Source organism: Gavialis gangeticus, unplaced genomic scaffold, assembly GCF_001723915.1.
Source record: "Gavialis gangeticus isolate Ggan-Ray unplaced genomic scaffold, GavGan_comp1, whole genome shotgun sequence".
Classification (NCBI taxonomy): Eukaryota; Metazoa; Chordata; order Crocodylia; family Gavialidae; genus Gavialis; species Gavialis gangeticus.
The window spans coordinates 99,205,646-99,224,376 of NW_017729031.1; the positions used below are offsets into that span (position 1 = coordinate 99,205,646).

An 18,731-nucleotide genomic window follows, 5' to 3' on the forward strand; every position below is an offset into this window, starting at 1 on the left:
ATGCCAGTCTTGTATCATGTTTGGTATTTCCCTGATACAGTAGTTAAAATTATGTTGCAGTAATATCTGATTGATTCCTTGATACTGAATACAATGCTGATGTTAGCCACTGACCAAACTGGATTTTAAAGAACAGCATCATCCATCTGTTATGCCAACATCTTTTTGATAAACCTGATTGTCAGAGCTTTGAGTGCCCCATCAGACTGAAATTCTTTGGTTCTCTCTCATTTTTCTGATACCTGATTGCTATACTACAGAAGAAAGCACAGCACTTTTTGAGTCCTCCACAATGGGTGCATCTACATGAGAAGCTATGTTGCTGTAACGATGAGCTACAGTGACATAGCTCATCACTATGGCAACGTAGCGTCAACGGGCACAACGTGTGATGCTGATGTTATGTTGTTGTAGCAATGAGCTACATTGTTGTAGTTCATTGCCATGGTCATGGAGAGTCTAAAAATAACTGTGAGCCACTGGGTAATGCACCAGTGGGTAATGCCCAGTAATTTAGTACTTACTAAAGTACCAAATGCACACTCAGAGGCACATGTAAGGGTTAAAGCTAACTCAGCTCCACAAGCCTGAACCACAACTGAATCACTGAGGAGCTGTGGTACATGGCTCCATCATCCACACTGAAGCAGAGAGAATAAATTTTGCCTGGGAAGGAGGAATGAGGGCAGGCGAGAACCACGGGGAAGAAGAAAAGATGACTAGTGGATCTGCAGGGTCTCTGAGTGGGTGACTTAGTTTCACTCCTTCACATGCTCATGCTCACATCACAGAATTTGAATCTGGATTCAAATTCCAAAGTACAAGCATCTTTTGGCCTGGGATTTTGGTTCAAACCAATCTCTCACAGTAATGCTTCTACGGGCATATGTAGCCAAAAGAAGCACAGCAGCAGACCAAGAAGCTCCAGAGAGACTCTAGCTCAGTTTTGCTCCCGAGCCAAAGACAAATCAATCAGTCTGTGCATTGTCTATGACCACATGGAGTTTAGAAACAAGAAAAATGCATTTCATTCTTGCCAATAGTCACTCTATTCAGGTGCCATTCACTGAACAAATAAGACTGCTGAGAACTTTGCTTCTAACAACAAATTAATTTCCAATAGCTGGGCAGACTATTCATAACTAACTTCCCTGACCTGTCCCACCATCCCACCGCATGCTGAAACAAAGACTCTTAAAGAAGAAAAATTTAAATGCAGAAGAAATTATAGGCTGTGAATCATTTTCTACCAAACTGATCATTTACGTTCTCCCTAAATTCCATATCTTGTATTTATGGCTGTGTACAGTCTTTCATAAGTTTGACCACAAGCACTGTGGATAAGACATGTAAAAATACTTTTGGCTTGACCTCGTGTCATTAATGCAGTCTTCCATTAAAAGAGAAAGTCATTCATGTTTTTTTGAGTCATTGGTCATGATTTTCCTCCTTGGATGTCTGCATGCAAGCCTTAGTTCTCAGATGCTTTTCTGAGACCTTTGTGACATGTTTCAGGCTCAGATTTTTTAAGTCAATGCAGTTACCTATGGCTTACAGTTGTACTTCTGACTAAATATCTTGCAAAATTGGGGCCCTGAGAAGTACATTATTTACTGACTTTAATGGAGTGTCTCCTGATTTAAACTAGTTTTGAGTGAGATGAGAGTTAGGCTCATGGAGGAAGAATGTTAAGGAGAATGGTTCAGCACAAACCTGATTAGCACCAAGCCAAGCTAAAAGAGTTTCCAAACACCTGAGCTGACAATGGGAGCTGAGCTTCCCTGATGTCCTGGCTTCCAGAAGAAGCTATGGAAGGGCATTTGCTTCTTTTTCAGAGGCAAGTACCTGAAGAGAAAAAATATGACCAACACTTTCCAAAATGTATCCTATGCATGGGGCCATATTCTGCTCTCACACCACTTAAATCACAGGGGTTTCTGCTGTAAAACCAATAAAGAGGAACAAAGTCAACTTCAGGAATTGAGAGAGGCTTATCTAGTACATAAGCCTAATGCTGGCTCTCTATGCAGAATATACTTCAATCAGTCTGTGCAGAGAATAGGGCCTTTTGATATTTTTCCCTCCTTTTAAAAATTTAATTCCAGATTTAGTGGCTCTGTCCTGTAACCCTTACTCAGGCAAAGAGCATACTAATTTCAACTTGGGAGATATAAGCAGTAGGGTAAAATATTATTCAGGGGGGCTGAGCCTTGCCTGAGTCCCACCCTCCCTCCCTTAGGGCTGTTGTGGGGCTGGTGTGTACTGGTGCTATACACTGTGGTGAAGGAGCAGCTGCATATGCCAAGTGACACCAGATACTATGAGATGGCAGCGCCATAGTATTGCTGCTGTCAGTGGCTGCCGTGAAAAGTTTGGGGGGGCTAAGCCCTGTTAGCCGCAGCCTTCTGCCGCCTATGTTGGTAGGATGCATTTTCTTTCTGTGATGTTAACATGACCAGGAATAGGACCTGCGTGGAAGGTATATAAATCTACAACTCATATGGACACTTTTAAGAGGAAGGCACCAATCTGTGGGAAGTGATAGACACAGCCTGTATAGATGGGGAAGGCAGTGTCTATGTGATAACCTTGTATTCTGATAGTTCAGAGTTTGATCTCAAACCTACTCAGGTAAGTGGCAGTATTGCCACTGATTGCAATAGGCCTTGCATCTTTCTTAGGGTAGGAGTTTCTTTCATGTTCAGCTGCCTAAGACAGATGCCCAGTGAAGCTAGATAGAGACCTAGCCACATTGGCCTACATATCTAGCACCTCTAGTTATAATACTGTTAATAACTTCTTGCTAGAAAGTCTTTTGTTATCTGCCAAATTAAAGAAAGTTATGCTGTGGTCTGATTCAGTATCTTCCAGCCTAGGGACCTACAGTTCTGCGGGAGCTGTGAGACAGCATCTTCTCTGAAAATCAGGTCAGTTTTGTTGAGTGCCTAGTACTCAGGTCCAGGTCCATGACTAGGATTTCTAGGTATCAACATCATCACCCACATCATAATGATATAAGTGCCTAGCTTTAAACACACTGGTCTAAATTTTCCCCTCCCATCCACTAGTCTCACTCTTCTCTTGATTCCCCATTTGAGTCTCATTGCCCAGCCAATCCCAGCTCCTCCTCCTGTCCCCATTCTTCTTGAGCAGGCAGCTTCTGGCCTCCCTAAGCCCTAGCCTCCCCAGCACAAGACTTCAGTCCCAGCATTTCCCGCATGCTTGGCTTTGTGTTTCATTCTCTTTCCACTCTCCTAAAGGTCCAGCTCCTGTCCTCCCCACATTTCAGTCTTTACTTCCATACTGCCTAAGCCAAGCAAGGGATCAATGAGAATGGGTGATAGTCTCCTTTGTGTTCAGTTCAGGTGCCCAGACTTGGCACAGCCCACAGCAACCCAGAACTGCAATAGCAGTGAAAATCTTGGTCAGCCACAGCCTGGAGCATTCCCAGTATAAATGAAGCTGCTAAAGCTAAGAAAACTCTCCTGAGCATGCACAAACTGCAGTGTTTCATGAGTTTATAACTTGGCCAAATTTTGACAGACTTTCACAGGGATGGCAGAGGGTATGTCCCAGACACAGCCTACTGCCCTACCTACTTTTAAAGTTATTGTTCCAAAGTATGGAGACAGGGGGGTGGGTGGGGCTAGAACTGGGTTTGTTTGTTTTTTCTTTTTAAGCTACCAGTTTTTAACATGGGCAAAAAGATCTATTTTTCCCTAGCCTAGTTTTTGGAAACAGGTGAAAAACATTAGCTTAAATTTTCTCAAAATATGTAGCCTATGGCAGACCCACAGAAAATAACATTTAATCCTGAACAGTTAATGTCTGGGAAAGTTATAAGCAATTGAAAATAGACACAATTATAATGGGACAATAGTCAATACTAGTGACCACTCCTATAATTGTGCAAGTGCAATAATTGCTGAATTACTTCTTTTTCTTTAAAGGATGCAGCTTATTACTTGTTGCAAGGCTTTACTATAACTGCTCACAAATCAGTGTATTTATCTAATTAATCAGATGCCTTACACAGCTGAACCAGCTATTCCCTTAACAGCAAAAATAGCCCATGTCAGCAAAAAGCAGTAGGGAAAGGAATAACAGTTTAGAGCACAACTCTTTTAACTACTAAAAATCCTGCATATCGACAAAAATGAGATATTTAAATTGTATATATGAATTAAAGATCACAAATACAGAAAAGTCTTAAGTACTCATTGCACACAGAATAGTCAGAAGATGGTTTTCTCATAGGTATCATATGAAAATGATGCCTGTACATCCCTTCAAAATTAATGACTGGGGGAAAAGCTCTAAACATTCCTGACTAATGGAAACAAAATCTATATACAATATTGAAAATCAATAGCTAGGATGTTGAATCATGTTACTGTTATCTTTATATTGTAGCAATATCAATAGAATTCATCCTCATGGTGGCAGGTGTTGCATAAATCTTTAGCAAAATGATGGTCTTCTATGCTGAAAAACGTACAGTATAAGGAGTCAAGAGGCAGCAGGCTGATTTAACAGATTCTGAGCACTACTTTAATAAGTGGGGTCAAAAAATCCACTCCAACTGTGAGTGCAACTATATAAAGTAACCTGTAGCAAGGAACATTGACAGAATGAGTACTGAAAAGGAACTAAAAGATTGAAATTAGTCTGAACAAAAAGGCCTACTGATAATACCCAAAGACTATATTACATTCTTGTTTGATAAATAGGAGAACTATGAGACCGGAAATTAATCTACTAAATTTGCTGTCAGAAATTTGGCCAGATTAGTCAATAAAACATGAAGAGGTTGTCTATTCCCTGATCACTGAGATAGGGATGTTGGGACACCAGTGAAACCAGCAAGGAATCTAACCTGATACACAGGACACCCACCCTGGCACCCTGCATGTCTGTCCTTCCCTTGTGTGCAACTTTCTCTGCTTATCCTTCATCCTTTGCCCCCAACTAGCTTCCTCATTCTTTCTCTTTCTTGGATTTTCATCTGAGCCTCAGACTACCCATATTGCCCCACACCAGCACAATTAGTTGAGATGTCACATTCAGCCATGCTCAGCATGACAAGAGGGACCTGACCACAGCTATTAGATGTCCCAGACTAGAGAAGCAAGCTAGAACAACAGCTTTCATGGCTAACCTGTCACACCCAGGCCTGCACTTGAGTAGCCACAGAACTTCAAAAGCACTTCTCTCCCTTTTATTACCCATCCTCTTTCCCCCGTTGTGTCTGCCTGTTTTGTCAAAAGCAGGAAAAGTAACAACCATTATCACACTGATCAACTCAACAACAGGACTGACCTCTTCTTTCCCATGAAGTAGGATCTCTGACAGAACAAGCAGCTCCAACTAAATCTTTCCTTTCTAGTAAAAGGATGTAGATAGATTTGATTGAGCTTGTCTTGTATGACCCATCAATTTTACTTTTTAAAAGCTTTTTTTTAAAACTCTTTTTATCACATCCTATGGCTTGTCTATGATGCCCCTGTGAGCTCAGAAGCACTGGTATGAAGCACACCCCACCCACTCCCTCCCACTCCATTTGGGTCTAACAAGGCTATGTAGCTGATTCAGAGTGGTCCTAATCATTAATCACATGCTCTTAGGCTGCTTCAGCTGTGCTTACTGTTGCATGTGGAGGGCTGCTCTGAAGTAGCTAGACTGCCTAATTCCCAGGACGTGGCACATACAAGGTGGGGATGAGGGGTGAGCTGTGTCTCTTGGTGGTGATCCTAAAGCTCAGCAAAGAAGCAGTCTAGACATGTCCCTATCAGTACAGTTCAGACCTTGGCATTAATTTCCTAGTGTGCTAAGCAAGCCAAAGGGTTCATACTCTGAATTTAAAGCTGTGTTTACCTGTTTAATATTGCAATAGTGTCATATTAATACCCTTTACTTTCTAGGCCAGTGGTTCTTAACTTTTTTTAGACTGGAGGCAACCCTCAGAAACTGCCAGCTCTTTGTTTTTACTTGTTTTTTGTTTATGGAAAAATAATACAGCAGTTTTTTCTGCTGCAAAGAGCTCAGAAAGACCACAGTAGGTCATAATGTTTTGAGCACTCTAGATTCCTATTTGAAATCTATGGGTTTATCATGTGAATGATGTCTGCACACCTAACGGTGCCAACATTGCATGGCACCCCAGAGAACCCTTGAAAGGAGCTCAAAGCAATCCAGGCTGCCATGGCACCCTGATGGAGAATCACCGCTCTACGTCCACTTACTCCTTTGAAATGAACACATGAGAGCACAACATAACCATGAGATGGTTATGATCAGCAATCAGCACCACTTACTCATTGATAACTATATCTGGTATCTGATAGGTATAAAGGTAAAAATTGTAAAGCACGCACCACCCTCCAAAAACAAACTTGTAGCAATGTTAAAATATGACTTAAGCCAGTCAAAACAAAAAGAAGCAAGATTCAGCACATTATTCTGTGGTACTGGCCTTCAAAAAACAAATTCAGAGTTTTCCTACATAAAAGGCCTGATCTTTTAGTAACAATAATCCTTCCCTATATACACACTACCATCAACTTTCTGATCTATGGTACTTCCAGTTGCATAAAGTTATACCTGGAGATCAGTCCCAGCATTGTAAGAAAGGCCTTGCTTTTCAATTGACAGGGGTTTTTTTTCTCTATGCCAGTAAAAACTGGCATATGAGAAAAGAGGATCAGGATCTACCCTCTTTTAGATGTGAAATATTTAAATAGAAACTGTGGTTAAGAGACTATGTTCTTTCCTGTTTAGTAAAATAAAGGTACTTCTTAGTTTACTCAAATCAGGGTTCAGTATTTTGTATTTAACTATACAAATCTGATCCAGATTGTCTGTAAATTTTTTTCTTGCTTAGAAGGATCACTTCCTACAAACAAGAATTTTCATTTAATTGACAACAACCAGAACATGGCAGAAAATGCTTCTTCATCTTGCCTTGCTGGTAGTTTTTTAAATTACACTTTAAAGAGTTTGCAACTAAGAGCAGAATCTCATTTCACACCTATCTTTCTAGGGTGGTTAAAGGGGCACACTCACTAGTGGGCCACACCTTAAGGAAATGGGTTGCTTAATGATAAATGCAAAGTGAGGCCAGAACCACATCCAGACCTGGCCAGATTTGCCCCTCCATCTTAAGATTGGTGCTGCCAGCAGTACCAGCAGCTTCCCCTGTTAATTACTTGTGGAAAGCAGTGGCTGTGGGCTGTTCCCTTACAGCGTTACTGGGATGGATGGGGAGATGACTCGCTCTTAAACTCCTGGAACACTACTGGTGAAGCAGCACATACTTTGACTCTCAGTACTTATTTTCTTCCCTGTTTTCGAGGTTTTTCAGAGCTGTTTGAAAGGCATTTTCGAGTCATGTTTACAGAATACTGGCCTCCACAAGAACTTCCTTAACTTCATTCTGTAGCTCTTCCACATATGCTACAGTGATGTAGTGCCCCATGTAGACATGCCCAGTAGGGCTGTGTGAAGCTTCGGTCCCTGATTCGATTCGGCAGAGATTCAGCCCGATTCAGTGGCTGAATCTCCAAATCCAAATCAAATCAGGAGACCCTTTAATCACTCCAAATTGATTTGGAGAGATTCAGAAAGATTTGGAGATTCGGACATAGAGACAGCTTTAAATGTTTTTTCTACATACCTCTAGGTAGCAAGTGGCTCATGAATGCTGTGATGCTGGGGTGCATGGAGTGTCCCACAGAAGTGCGGGGGGTCCCCAGCGTGCTCAACAGCAGACCGGGAAGTGGACGAGAAGCACTTCTGGTCCACTTCTGGGTCTGGTGGACAGTGTGCTCAGGGGGTCCCCCCCCGCACCCGTCTGGCTTGGTAACTGGTGCCTCCTGGCTCTGGGGAGGTACCTGGGGTCCCCCTGCGGCTGATCACTGATTGGGGGGGAGCACAGGGGACCCCCAACATGCTTCCTGGCAGACCCTGAAGTGGACCAGAAGTACTTCCAGTTCACTTCTGGGTTTACCACCGAGCACATGGAGGGCCCCCTGCACTCCTCCGGGATGCTCCATCTGCCCCAGCATCACAACAATCATGAGCCACGCCTGGTACCTCGAGGTATGTGGAAAAAACTTTTAAAGCTGTGTCTGTGTCTGAATCACTGATTCTCTGAATCAGCATTGAATCTTTAGATTCAGATTCGGATGAATTGAATAGGGCCCGTGATCTGAATCAATGAATCAAATCACTGTCCCTGATTTGGCCTAAATCTGAATCGAATAGGGCCCGCTTCATACCCCCCTAGTGCCCAGTATTGACTTGGGTGAACCTAGACTGACTGACAGACCTCATCCACTGACTTCAAGGAAGCCTTGCCAATTTATACCAGCTGAGGATCCAGCCAATGGTTTAGATTAGTATTTTTTTAATAGAATTTTTCCTTGATTGTTGGCATATGGGACCTAACATATATCCTAGGGCTGTTATATAGAAGATTAAATCAAAGTCCTTTGGTATAATTAAATTGTTTACAAACATCTTCTCACTTCCATGGGCAGAAATTTGAGAAGAAAACATCAAAATAGCAAAAATACTCTTGGCATCTGCAACAAATTTCCTCCCCCCAGTCCCCCACCAACTCCCTCCCACTCTTCCCCTTGAGATATCATAGAAATAACAGAAGCAAATGGGTTACTATTGAAAGTGCAGTATTTCCTTCATAGCTGATGTGGTGCTAAAACCATGTTGTCTCTAAGCTTTACCAAGAATGATATGCATTTCTTCTTACTGTTCTATAAGGAGAAATCCAGACAGCCACCCCTTGGTTAAGATTACAAGGCAGAGGACCCCTTTGGTTCTTGGTAATGAAGGATGCCAATTAAACATGTCTCAGACTACATATAACTAGTAGAGATTTAATATGAAGCAGCATTAACTCCCCCCTGCCAGAAATCTGTTTTTCCGTCGTGTCTTTTGAGCTGTTTTAAAATAGTGAGACACAGCTGAATTTAAATACATTTGTTGGCTGATGAGTTGCTGATGAAATTCAAAACAGAAACTGTGTTTTCTTGATTTATTTAGTATTCAAACTGCCTACTTCTTCAGCCACGCACCTCATACTCTGGCATCATCACAATGTTACTGTTTTCCCTAAGACAGCTGTAAGCTAATGGACCTTGTGCTAAGTTAAGATGTGCCTCTAGTCAAGGGGAAGAGACTTTTTCCAAATGACACTTTAGGGTTGCATATCTATGTGTCTCCTGTAATTTTTATGTCATTTTTGCTTACTTTATTTGTCCAGATATATTTTTCCTATGGTTATTACTATCAGCACTTCTAGTTCAGGTTATAAAAATCAAACTGCCTTCTATTTGTTTCATATTTCATCAGTCAAAGCAGATAGCAGAAAGCAGTTCATTTCAGCCACTGGAATATTCAGTGCCAGACATGATATAGGAGGGCAGTGACCAAAAAAAAAGAAAGAAAACACGGTTTCACATTTTTTTTATGATCACTTGAATCTATAAGACTGAACAAGAAAAGAAAAACAAACTAAAAACCTTTCATTTAGACAGAACAAGAATAATATGGGGAAGGCATAAAGGAAGTATTGAGTGAGTCATTTTTGTTGCCCAAGCCACAGTTTAATAGGCACATGTAATTAAGAAATAAAGTATAAAAAAATCCTGTCATCTCAATCACATTATATTCAACCACAAAATTTCCCCTGTGACCCTCCCTGAGAAGAAAGAATTGCCAGCTGCTACAACACTGAAGGAGAATTAATATTACATGAGAGAAAAACATCTCAGTGCAGAAGGGGCAGAGTGTCTGGCAGAAAAACAAGGCAAAATTGTGAGGGCTCAAAGACTAAATAATTGAAAACACCACCACACACAGCAAGCAAATAAAGCTTGACATTTTTCACTGTGTACATCTACAAACCTGATAACTCCTTATAATAATGAGCAAAACAACTACTCACAGATTCTTCCTGACATCTTAGCAAAGATTCCTTGTAGCTTTGCAAAACTGTTAAGGAAATTTAGCTTTGGCCACAATATTTACAAGAAAGAAAAGCTGTTAGGGACTCTACTGAAGTTGTATACGGCTTTTACATTGTGTGCTATGGCACATGTAAAGTAGGAGATGAAGTATCAACAATACTTGCAGACAAACCTGTCCAGATAAGTGAAGGAATGTATGTGGTGATACATTGTCTTTACTAGGTTTATTTGATGAGTTTGCTACAGACCCCAAACTGCAAGATGCTAAGAACTCTACTGTGTCATTGAGGAACCTAGCAGGATCAGGATGCACTTGCTGAGATCCAGTGGGAATCTCATAAATTGTTTTGTACTTTTTCCTCTCTATGTGTTAACAGGCCATAGAACTGGACCCAGAGTCAAAAGAGTGGTGAGCATTCACAGTGTAGGAGTGGTGGGCCTTCGGCTAATGAGGTTAGTGAGAACTGAAGGGGCAGTGTACTTTGCAGAGGCTTGGGTCACAAACCAACCTAAAGTTCACAGGAGCATTTTATGAAAAATAAACTAACCGCATTTTTTACATCCTCAAAAAAGTTGAATTTGGTCTAAGTTTTAAACCTGTTGCAGGTTTCAATTTTTCTGATCCAGCATTCCAGCTCTGTAAGGAATAGGTTATTTTCTGTAGCTTTTTCATTAAGCATTAAAGGACTAATTGCCACCTCATTTATCTTACAAGATATAGTAATGCTCTTTTATCTGCAGGAATCTTGCTTGCTTGCAAATAACTTTGACCTCTATGGATATATGTACAGACATTTCCACAATGCTTAGAAAGGAGAAAGTGCTCCACAGAAAGAGGACAGTGGTCCATGCAGTCTAATATCTAGCCAGTGACAGTGACTGATACTAGAAGCTTCAGAAGAAAGTATAAGGACCTTATGCGGTCAGATGTAAGATGACCTGCCATTCCCATTAGACCTCATTCTGTTTTCCAGTAGTTAGAGACTGGGTGAAGGTCTGAAGGTTTAATGTCCTTCCCAAACTTGTTATTAGCATTAAGTATAAAAAACTCTGCATGTTCTTGTTACTCATAAAAATGGTCAGGTATTTTCTGAATCATGTTGGTTTTCACTTTAATATTTTTCTGGGGATAATCATGGCCCTGTAGTTTAAAATCACTTAAATACCAAGTGTACATCAGTAACACTCTGCTTAAAATCTGTAAATCAATTCAAAATTGATTATTAATCCCTTCCCCTACTAATCCCATTGTGGTGCACTTAGAATAAATCAGCTATATATGAATCTATTTCTCACCTGTCCCCCTTTTGGCTGGTACTTGATATTTTCTGTTGATCCAATTTTGGACCTGACATTCTTGAGGTCCGGCAGAGGCTGATTAATAACTCGTAGCTGCTTGGGTGTTGCTGGAGATTTGGGAGGAGTGCGTATGATGGCTACTTTCTTCTCAGTGGGCACTAGGATAGCAGACTTGGGAGTTCCAGGAGTATGGGGTGTCCTGGAATAGCTGGGCGTCCCAGGAGTCCCTGGGGTACGCGAAGAGTAGCTAGGTGGGGTACCAGGAGTGATCGCAGTAGATCCAGGAGTCGTGGGTGTAGAAGTGCCGCTTTTTCCTGTTCTGCTACGAATTGGCTCTGATCCTATGTGGAAGATAAGGCAGTATTATAACTACACAGATGCATCTTTGTCTTCTTCATAGCGTCTCTATGGACAACAAGAACTCTACAGATAAATACTTCTCAAAAAATCTTTTATAGGACACCAAAATTTAAGTCAGTGAAAATATTGCTATTTATTGTCAGTGGACATTAGGCAATAGTAGATACAGTGGAGATGATTTTGTTCTTAAACTTTGAACAGTGGATTTGGAATGAATGGCTACTTTTGATCATGAACCTTATGTAGTAACCCTGTATCCATAGTAATTTAATAAGACTGAGATATTTGTCTGATCCAAACTGTCATAATTCCTTTGACCTATTTATACCAATTATTGATCAGCATCTAGATCATTATTGTTTTATTAGGAGAATTAATAAGACGATTACTACATGAATACCTAGATTAAAGTCATATTCATGCTATGGACACATGTGGGGAAAAACAAACAAACAAAAAGGGGATTTTGTAGTGGCCCTGTCAAATGCAAATGCATGCCCAGCCCTTGTCATTATGGAGAGAATTTTCTCCAGAAAAATTTGTATACTGGGAATGTGCCCTGTTCAGACAGCTTTGCAGAAAGCTGTCTGAAGGCACGCGAATAGCAAGCATCCAAGGCATGAGCTGAAAACTCATTTCACCTCAATAAGGTGTTTGTGTCAAGGCTTATCCAAGGCAATTTAAATTCTAAAAATATTAATCTGGGCAGCAGGAAAGAAAACACGAAACAAAACAAAAAACCTAAACTTTCAAGCAGAGTTGGAGGTCTAAAAGTTGTCCTTTCTGGCAGTACATACCTGCATGTACTGAGTTTGCTGAAGAATGGTACATTTAAATCCCCCTGAAGTTAATGGTAACATTCAATTTATTTCAATGTATTTGGATCAGGCTGCTGCTTATGGGGCCAAGGAGAAAGTCTCTTTGTTATACATGACAACTTAAGTAAATTAAACTGGCCTTACCCTCACCTCCAGTTTTCCCAGAATAAGCTCTTTTTTTCCCAACCAAGACTGTCTTACTGTGATTGAAAGAGAGTAGGTTTTTCCCACAAGTATGTACTCCTGACATACTTATTTTTTATTTCTCAGCCTTCTGTCCCTTGTGGAAAATGCACTTGTGGCCTTCCAGGAGGATAGGCTGTTGTGCCATCCATAGGTCATTATGTACAGAGAGGATCTGCATTTTCCCCATGGAGACCTAGGAACATTATTTAACAGTCTTCAGGGGATTTTACTATCTCACTTCTTTACGTTCCTCTAGAAATGGCTGGAAGAGTGGCTTCTGAAGAGGCAGAAACGAGAGAAATCTATAAGACACTCTGTCCAGGTTCTGAGGCTGGGGCTGAATGCCAGACTAGTAAAGGAACTTCATTTATGTTTCCTTAGTTTTATGGCAACTTGTTTTGATTTATGGTTTTATAGACTTGTTCCTGATGAAAAGACTATTTTGTTTAGCTGCATCTTTCTTCTGAAGAGTCATTCTACTAGTTTGCCCACATTTTGTGACAACTATACATTTATGCTGAGCAAGGTCTTGCGTTGGCATTGATTGAGCACTAGAAGGCCATTTAAACTGGAACAGTATGACTCTTTTTATTAACTAGCAGATTCTTCATATCATGAGACTTTTGTTTTAAATCTGTACTACTGATTGGAGGTTTGGATCTACTTGTTGCTGTTGTTTAAAACAGCCCTGTATTGAATGTTTCAAACAACTCACAAGCCCACATGAAGGGATTTTCTTGTCATGTCCAATCTTTGAGGTGCAGGGTCTGCTCTCAAGCAGTACAACTCAGTCCTATATTTTAATGCAAAGGGAAGGAAGGAATGGATTTAGTGGTTGGGTGACTGATATAGGTGGGCAATGAAACCAACAGCAGCAGGGAAGTGCTAGCTTGCAGAAAAACATACGGGTGGTCCGTCGTACTGAAGAAGAAATAGAGGTATTGAGGGAGAAAGAGTTCTCATCTCTGTCTCGGTCTCCTGAGGTACCTCTCCGAGGGGGGAGGATGGAGGAAGGTCTTGGTAGAGATGAACGCTTTTCTGGACTCTTGGTTACTCCATCCTAATAGGAGCAAAAAAAGAGAATAAATGGCTGCATTTAGCATGAACAAAGTGTCAGAACGTGATTTCCCATTGGTTTAATACTAGCACAATCCATTGTTTATTTTTCATGCAGGAAGCTCTGAAAATGTTTGGCTGGCCATGGTGCATCAGTTAGGGTAAGTCACTTCAGCTTTGCTGTGTTTCAATATCTAGTATTGAAACTGACAATATCTTAAGGGAAGGATTTCAAAAGTGCTTGGTGTTGGCAGGACTCTGCTCTCAAGAAAAGTTACATTCTCTCTGACTTCAGTAAGAATAGTATTCAACCAGTACAGAGCACTGCCAAAAATTCTTCCAGCAAACTCATTTTTACCATCCCTTAAACATCCTGCTGTCTATTTCAAGGTAAACTTTCCTCCGTTTCTTTCATAGCTCCACTTTAAATAGAATTCTTACTCTCCCACTACACTGACCCCACTTGTATTAAGGTCTAATTTTGCTCCACTGAAGTCAATGTAAACCTCCAAGTGACTTCAATGGATGGCGATGATCTCCTGTATCTTGATTTATATTGCAAAGTCAGGGAGGGAGTCTTTCTATTAAATCCAGTGTGCTTTAGATTTGGCCCTTAACAAAGGAGAATTCTGGTTTTAAGGCCATGGGACAAGAGGTCCAAAAAGGGCATGTACTATAAAGGGATTTGGTCATGAAAATAGAAGCAAATACACATGGTCCAAAAATAATTTTGGTATTTGTTATCCAAACATAAATTTGGTATTGCAGAATCTGGCTCCTAGAAGGCACAATGCTCAACATAATTGCTTGCTTTGAATGTAAAACTGCTGCATTTTGAGACACTAAATTTTTATATCTTACAAAAAATGAAGAAAAAAATTTAAGCTGCTGATTGAATTACCTAACAAGACCTATTGGAGGCTTAGCTTGTTTCCTTCTTATGCCCAAATTTTTCATATTTATATCAGTGTGTCTGCTTCTTTACCTTTTTTAGGCCAGTGGATATCACAGGAAATTGAAGTATTTTGTGCACTTATGAGATGGACAACCAAAGGCAACCAGGCATGAGCAGATGTCTCCTTTGGTAATCATTGGGCCAAATACACTGATGGGCTAAACTGGTATAAGATTCACCAAGTGTAGGTTGGTCAGAAAATGGATATAAATTTGGAAGGGGCTAAGAGCATAATGTTTGCCAACCTGGCATTCAATGGGTGTGTAAAGCAAATTAAATGATCGTACAGGGGGATGAGAATGAAAAGCCATCCATAAGGGGGAAGGATAAAGCAGACTGCTCCATCTTGAGCTTACATTGCTTCAACCTCTACATAGGTACTGCCAAATTTAGCCTGGTGTAACTGGTCTCTGCCTTTCCTGAGAGGTGTGTCCTCATATTCTAGCAATTAAGTATGGTTTTCAAAGAATAAGAAATGGTTGAAAATCCCCCTTTTTTATTCCTACTGAAAGACAAATTGGTGCTGCTGTACTTTCTTACTTATTTTACAACTAGCTTTCTACCAGGGACTAGACACACTGCTTGCACAAATGGATGCAGCTCCACTGAAGTCAATGGAGCTGTGCCCCTATATTCCCAGTGGAGGGAGGTTTGGTCTTTACATGTATATGGCATTGGTGTCACCACTGAATTCAGTCTGGAGAATTCATAACATACTTGTCTGTTTTTATCTATTTTGTGGCTTATACTCTGCAGCCCAGTTCCCAATTCTCCTGCTACATGATACAAGTATTCCCAAATAATATCACTGTGTGCTATCAAGATTCAGTGGTGAGTGATTTAGGTCCACAGAAGAAGTCACCTATGAAACTCTCTGAGCTAACTCTCTCTACTAACTCTGCTACCTTACCTTAGTATCTGATTTTGAGTATGGCAAGCAGTCTCTTGGGCCCGCTGAGGAGGGCCGTACAAAATAACTGTCTGTATCGAGAAAAGTAGCTCTTTTAGTAGTTAGTGAGCAAGCTGAGCTGGGTCTTGGAGGAAGCATTGACTTTGCTCTAGACTTTGAGGCAGGAATCTTTGACAAAGAGGAAGTCTAGTCATGAGAAAACAAACAAAAGAAAGATAACATGAAGCTGACCAAAACGAAGATGCATGTAAAATGGATAAAGAAAAAAATGCCAAGCTATGAATTAAGCTTCTCCCTTGTCTTAATCAGTATGTATAAACTTCTAAGACCCACATGAAAGAGAAGGGACTAATTCTATGAAGGGCCTCAATACCACTCCATTTTTGGGGGGGGAGGGGAGGGAAGAGGTTTGTAAATTCATTTTATCATCCCCTGTTAACTACAGACACAAATGCATTCATTGCAGGTGCAGAGCTTCAGGTAAAGACAACATCTGCTTTTTAAAATCAAGTCCCGCATTTCAAGCACCACCTTTTTCTGTCCTTGCAGATGGTTTCCTCTATAGTCAAATTGTGTTAGTGTGAGGCTTAGAAAACAATGTACATTTATTATTCAAAAAGGTAGAAAGACATGGTAACATCACTTGTTTTGCCATTTTTACATGTGCAATCCAGTGAAATATAATACATTGTAATCATTACACTCCATGAAAGATGAGCAAGTCATAATAGGTCAGGTTTTGAATCTTTTAGTGACAACAGTGAGTTAATTCCTCCTGTGAGTAGTTCAAGTCAAGATGGCTACTTAGGTTAGTAACACTCACCAATGAAAGGGATTTGTAATCTGAGTCTACTTTTTTTCTCTCCCAGGGGTATAATATATAACTTTAAAGAATGATTGAAAACCACTTTCCCTGCAATGAAGGCTTGATTCCTCAATATTTTACTTACATATGCCTGAAATTATTGAGCAGTCCCACTGGAACTACAAATATGTAAATACTACTCAGAATGAATAAGATCTGCAGAGCTGAACAATTAATGTCTAGCAGGACTGAAAGAATCCTGTTTACATTCAAACCTTAGAAACTGAGGTATTGTCAGATATATCATTTAAGACATATTGCACGGCTAGGGGGAGATTACACATAAACCGGTTTAGTGATCAGAAACTGGTTTAAACCTGTAACAGAACAGATGTTCAGTGCACATAAATCAGTTTGAAAATGGCTGAAACTGGTCTGAGATAAACCTGGTTGAATGTAGTATCAGACATAACTGATTTGGGTCAAACCAATTTATGCAATGTCTGTCCCAGACCCCTTACTGGGTTAAGTTAAATCAGAGTTCCCCAGCATCCCAGCATGCTCTCTGGGCTGGGCGGGGCTCTCTGCTTCGCAGCAGGGCTGGACCCTCCCCTCTGCTCCCTGACTGGAGCTCTGACAGAGACTTGCAGGCACAGCAATGTCTCCCTGGTTTCCTCCTGCTTTCCCCCTCCCCTCCCCACTCCCTGCTAAACACGGTTCCCCCATACCCTCTGCCTTATACAGAAACCTCAGCATTAGCAAGCAGACCACCTGCTGGCTACAGTCCCTGCTGTGGCACACAGCAGTGTCGGTTTAGGACTTTCTGGAGCTGATCAAAGCTCAGATGGTAATGTCCCCCCATTCCTTCTTTGCTTAAGAAGAGTTTGAATTAATGAGAAAGGCTGTTTGTTTTCTGATGGGCTGATAAATGCTGTATTATCGAGGGGGGGGAGGCCCCCCTAATCCTGCCAGGGCCTGGCTACACCCCCCTCAGCTCACCACTGTGGAAGGGAAGGGAGGGCTGCTCTTGCACCCCCTGGCTTCTAGCCTGAGCCACTGCAGGCATGTGCCTGCATTTCTGGGATGTCTGTGCAGTTACAAAGTGATTCACCCTAGCCAGGTTAGATTAACCTGCAAAGATTTAATCAATTCAGGCTCAGGCTTTTGAATGTATGTCCCTAGCCCGCCTGAGTCTCTTCACCAGTTTTACAGTGGTCTAGTTTCACAAGTCACAGGAGACTCATTATTTATTTATGTCACTTGAAGTGAAGTAAGGAATGAGCCCATGAACCTTTTCAAAATAAAAGCTAAATTAAACAGATAAGAACAGAATTTCCCATACTTTGCCTTGGAGACTCTCTAATTTCCAAAAGCAAAAGAGATTATTTCAGTCCTAGTGCATTATCAAATTGGACTTTTGTGATGCAGTACTGTACCAATTTGGTGCCATGCTCTAAGAGATGAAAGGTCAGCACGATGAACAGAAATTTTTTAATAGGGAAAATGTGTTTTATTCAACTGTGTACAATATATGAAGGAGTATAATCAGTGGCAAATAGTTTAAGTAGAAATTGAAAATAAGATTCATAAAATTATCACATTCCATTTTGTATCACTCCATTTTTGAATATCCATTCAACACATGCTGGACCAGATTTACAAAGATGTGTAAGGATACCAGAAGGCAACAAGAGTTGGGTGCTTAATGCACTGAGGCACTTCTGTATAACTCATTAGGCACTTCTGTATAACTCACTAGACACCTAGCTGAAGTTTAGGTACTTTGAAAGAGCTAAGCACTACCAGTCTAAGGTCTAAACAATAACCAATTTATCTGAACTGGTCAGGAAGCTATTACAGATGGGGAGCTAAAGCACAAAAGGCTGGATTCTGCCCTTCTGCCTTGGATTCTTTCTTACACTGAGTAGAATTTTACTGCATCATCAGCTGGACTGTGCACAAGCACATACAGTGTGGTTCCCAAATATAATCTGGACCATATTTTGCAAAGTATTTTCCTATCTTTAAATAGGAATACTGGTAGTTAAAGAAAAAGGATGGATTTGTGTTAATGCAGCCATTTGGGATTTAGGGTATATCTACCTTCCATAACATATCACATCTTAGAGATACTCGTACTAGCCCTAAACAAGCTAGCTCAAATACTGGCTGAATTAGCACAAAGCTCTACTCAAGTTAATTTATCAAGCTACCCTGCTTCTAAATGCTGGACTTTGAGGCTAGGGACAGAAATTACACATAAACTGGTATAAGTGATTGGAAATTGGGTCAAATCTGTAACACAACAGAAGTTCAGAGCACATAAACCACTTTCAAAATGGCCAAAACCAGTTTG

The 18,731-nt window shown here is 40.7% G+C and overlaps 1 protein-coding gene across 13 annotated transcripts in view; it reads right to left on the bottom strand.

The window, feature by feature from the left end:
• The window catches only part of MAP2 (microtubule associated protein 2), a 446,273-nt gene that overhangs the window by 27,904 nt on the left and 399,638 nt on the right, over nt 1–18,731 (bottom strand). For 7 of the 13 annotated variants that reach the window (XM_019523436.1, XM_019523433.1, XM_019523437.1 and 4 more), the window contains 3 exons: nt 15,571–15,756; nt 13,556–13,709; nt 11,283–11,626 (listed from right to left, as the gene is read on the bottom strand). In XM_019523436.1, the coding sequence (XP_019378981.1) occupies nt 11,283–11,626; nt 13,556–13,709; nt 15,571–15,756 (684 nt within the window). The remainder of the gene's footprint in view (nt 1–11,282; nt 11,627–13,555; nt 13,710–15,570; nt 15,757–18,731) is intronic. The other 6 variants (XM_019523438.1, XM_019523444.1, XM_019523443.1 and 3 more) reach the window with 1 other exon arrangement.